This window comes from Amphimedon queenslandica, unplaced genomic scaffold (assembly GCF_000090795.2).
Source record: "Amphimedon queenslandica unplaced genomic scaffold, v1.1 AMPQUscaffold_13198, whole genome shotgun sequence".
Classification (NCBI taxonomy): domain Eukaryota; kingdom Metazoa; phylum Porifera; class Demospongiae; order Haplosclerida; family Niphatidae; genus Amphimedon; species Amphimedon queenslandica.
This window is the reverse complement of record NW_003546566.1, coordinates 84,318-87,133: the sequence shown is the minus strand read 5'-3', so window position 1 is coordinate 87,133 and position 2,816 is coordinate 84,318. Positions and strand designations below refer to the sequence as shown.

The following is a 2,816-nucleotide window of genomic DNA, read 5'->3' as shown; positions in this document are numbered from 1 at the left end:
CTCATGTATAATTATTATTAACATAATGAATGAGATTTGTTAACATTATGATTAATTCTTGGCTTTAGATTTGAACCACTTGGGCTGCTACTCAGTCTTGGTATCAGGATCGCTCAAACTCCTGGAAGGTCTCACTCCAGAGGTTTCGGACAGTGCCATTATTCGGACTAAACCTGTTGAGAAGTGCGGCCTGGCTGCTGTGAAATTAGGGTACACAGTATTTGGTCTTATTCTGGGTTTTTGCGTCTCAGGCTCCAATGAGACGTCGGACTATACTCGTTTTGAAGGATACTTCTGCCAAGATGGCAAGGGCGGTTTGTTTCAGGGGACCTATTTCATGGACGTTTATGAGATTGGAAGTCCTGAAGCGTATTCTGATGGAGAGGGACACTATCATGAGGAGGAGGATGATTCATCTATGCTCACAGCTGCTCCAGTTACAGACATTCCCAGCTCCTCTTTTGCTGCTATACCTGGTGTCCTGTGTCTTTGTGTTGCACTCTTTGCTGCCTTTGCTATGATAAACTAACGGGGATCAGGTTCCCCAAATTTTGCTATAATTATATTGCTATAAACAGTAAACACAGTATTAATATTAATAGTAGATCTAATTGTAAGTTCAATGCATTTTTGAGGTATTTTTTTAATTGGGTTAATATGATTGCCTGACCACACAAATGATGTGTTCCAACTCCCATTGTCTGAAAAAAATTATTCACTGAGATATGAGCCTTCAAAAATGCCCATTTTTCCTTCCTGCCAGTTTACTTCCTGTTGGTGGGTGTGGCTAACGCGTGACGTCACAAGAGGCATAGGTAGCAGCGCTGCAGCTAAATCCATTCCTTTACAGGGGAAATAATATTTTATTCTCATGCCTAGTATTGTAATATCACTAATTTAAGCATTAGAATCATTAGCGTTCATTATTCTAAGCATGGAACTGTAAGAAAAAGTCATAATACCACACTTTGGTGAATCTTCTTATTTGCTATTTTGTGTCCTTTTCTTGCAGTTCCATAATGAAAGCTAATGATTCTAATGCTTAAATTAGTGATATTACATTGCCAGGCATGAGAATAAAGGATTATTTCTCCCTATAAAGGAATGGATTTAGCTGCAGCTTGCCTCTAGTCATAGATATTAGAGTACAGGAAATAATTTTTAATTTTTTTCCTGTACTCTAATATCTATGCTCTAGTGATGTCACGTTTAGCTCCACCCACCGACAGGAAGTAAACTGGCAGGAAGGAAAAATGGGCACTTTTGAAGGCTCATATCTCAGTGAATAATTTTTTTCAGACAATGGGAGTTGGAACACATCATTTGTGTGGTCAGGCAATCATATTAACCCAATTAAAAAAATACCTCAAAAATGCATTGAACTTACCCTTTAATGTGGTCAAAAGTTTACATAGGGATTGTCCTCCCAGACCACAAGTGTATTGGTTAATTTGTTTTTGTGGTAGTTGCTAAGATATATTCTTACAGAGATAAGTATTGTTACTACACAATGTGTCACTGAATGCGTTAGTATAAACATTAGTATCTTTAGGAAATGATGTAAACTCTAAATGATGTTACTACTACTTCATGTACTTTCGACTTGTAAAGGTATCCACAACCACAAAAGAGTAGTGCCACATAGTCATAGTGAAGAAAGACCACACGGTTTGTGGGATGACAGTTTTGTGGGACGATGATGAGTATATGCCCACATACAGTACCGTATGAGTACTTGCTCTTATACGTGTATATTCAATGCATTAATTAAATCATGTGAAAGTGATCTAATATGGCATGTACTATTACACACTTTGTGAAAAAGTAATTTAAGTGTGGAGATGTAAGATGTAAAAGCCATGCTGTCATATCCTCCACTTTTCCTGCATGGCTTCTGTAAAACTATAAAAGTAAAATGTATCTCTAAGCTTAGTATTGCAGGAAAAAAATTTATACTCTTAAGTGAAAGATGAAGGGATATTTCTTAGCACTTGGATTCATTTTACTGCAGTGGGGCTTGAGTGCTATTGCTGATACTAGCAGTGAGACAGAGGTTGAAATCAATGCAAGAAAAAGTAGGCAAACATAATGTGCAACACTTGATTTGCATGTGTATTCTTTTAATGACTAGATGTAAATCTGTGGGAAGGAGATATCAAGCTACTCCCTGGACAGCGGGCACAAATTGAGAGGACCAGTGATTTTGGTGGGCCACAAAATCTTGTTTTAAATCACTCGCATATCCTGTGGCCTAATGGTGTTGTCCCTTATATTCTTGATAGCTCTGCTTCAGGTGAACTAAAATGACACTTGTGTTAATGAACCAACCCTCTTTAAAATGACACTTGTGTTAATCAATGAGCTCTCTTTTTTTCAATTCTACAGATCATCCAGCAACTGTCAAAGCCATCAACGAGGCTATAGAAGAGTTTCATAATAAGACGTGCATTACTTTGGTACCACGAACTAACGAAGCTAATTACGTGAGATTTATCAAAGGAAGAGGGTAAGAGTGTTACCATTCATGATTACACGTACATGCAGAAGTCAATTTTGCAGATTGATGTATAACTATCTATGTATCATGCAGTATTGATTGTACAGTTTATAGTCTACATGTACAGTAATCCTAGTTTATGTACTTACTCTTTTTCTTGTATGTTTTAGCTGCTGGTCTTACGTTGGTAGAATTCACGGTAGTCAAAATGTATCAATTGGAGAGGGTTGTGAACATAAAGGTATCGTCTTGCATGAGATATTCCATGTCCTTGGACGCTTCCACGAACACAGCAGGCCTGACCGAGACAAGTATATTA

The 2,816-nt window shown here is 37.6% G+C and overlaps 1 protein-coding gene across 1 annotated transcript in view; it reads left to right on the top strand.

Moving 5' to 3' along the window:
- Nucleotides 1–1,340: 1,340 nt before the first annotated feature.
- The window catches only part of LOC100635198 (zinc metalloproteinase nas-12-like), a 3,454-nt gene continuing 1,978 nt past the window's right edge, over nucleotides 1,341–2,816 (top strand). The window contains exons 1-4 of the mRNA XM_020000327.1: nucleotides 1,341–2,075; nucleotides 2,132–2,293; nucleotides 2,386–2,506; nucleotides 2,668–2,813. Coding sequence (XP_019855886.1) covers nucleotides 1,970–2,075; nucleotides 2,132–2,293; nucleotides 2,386–2,506; nucleotides 2,668–2,813 — 535 coding nt within the window. The 5' untranslated portion in view covers nucleotides 1,341–1,969. The remainder of the gene's footprint in view (nucleotides 2,076–2,131; nucleotides 2,294–2,385; nucleotides 2,507–2,667; nucleotides 2,814–2,816) is intronic.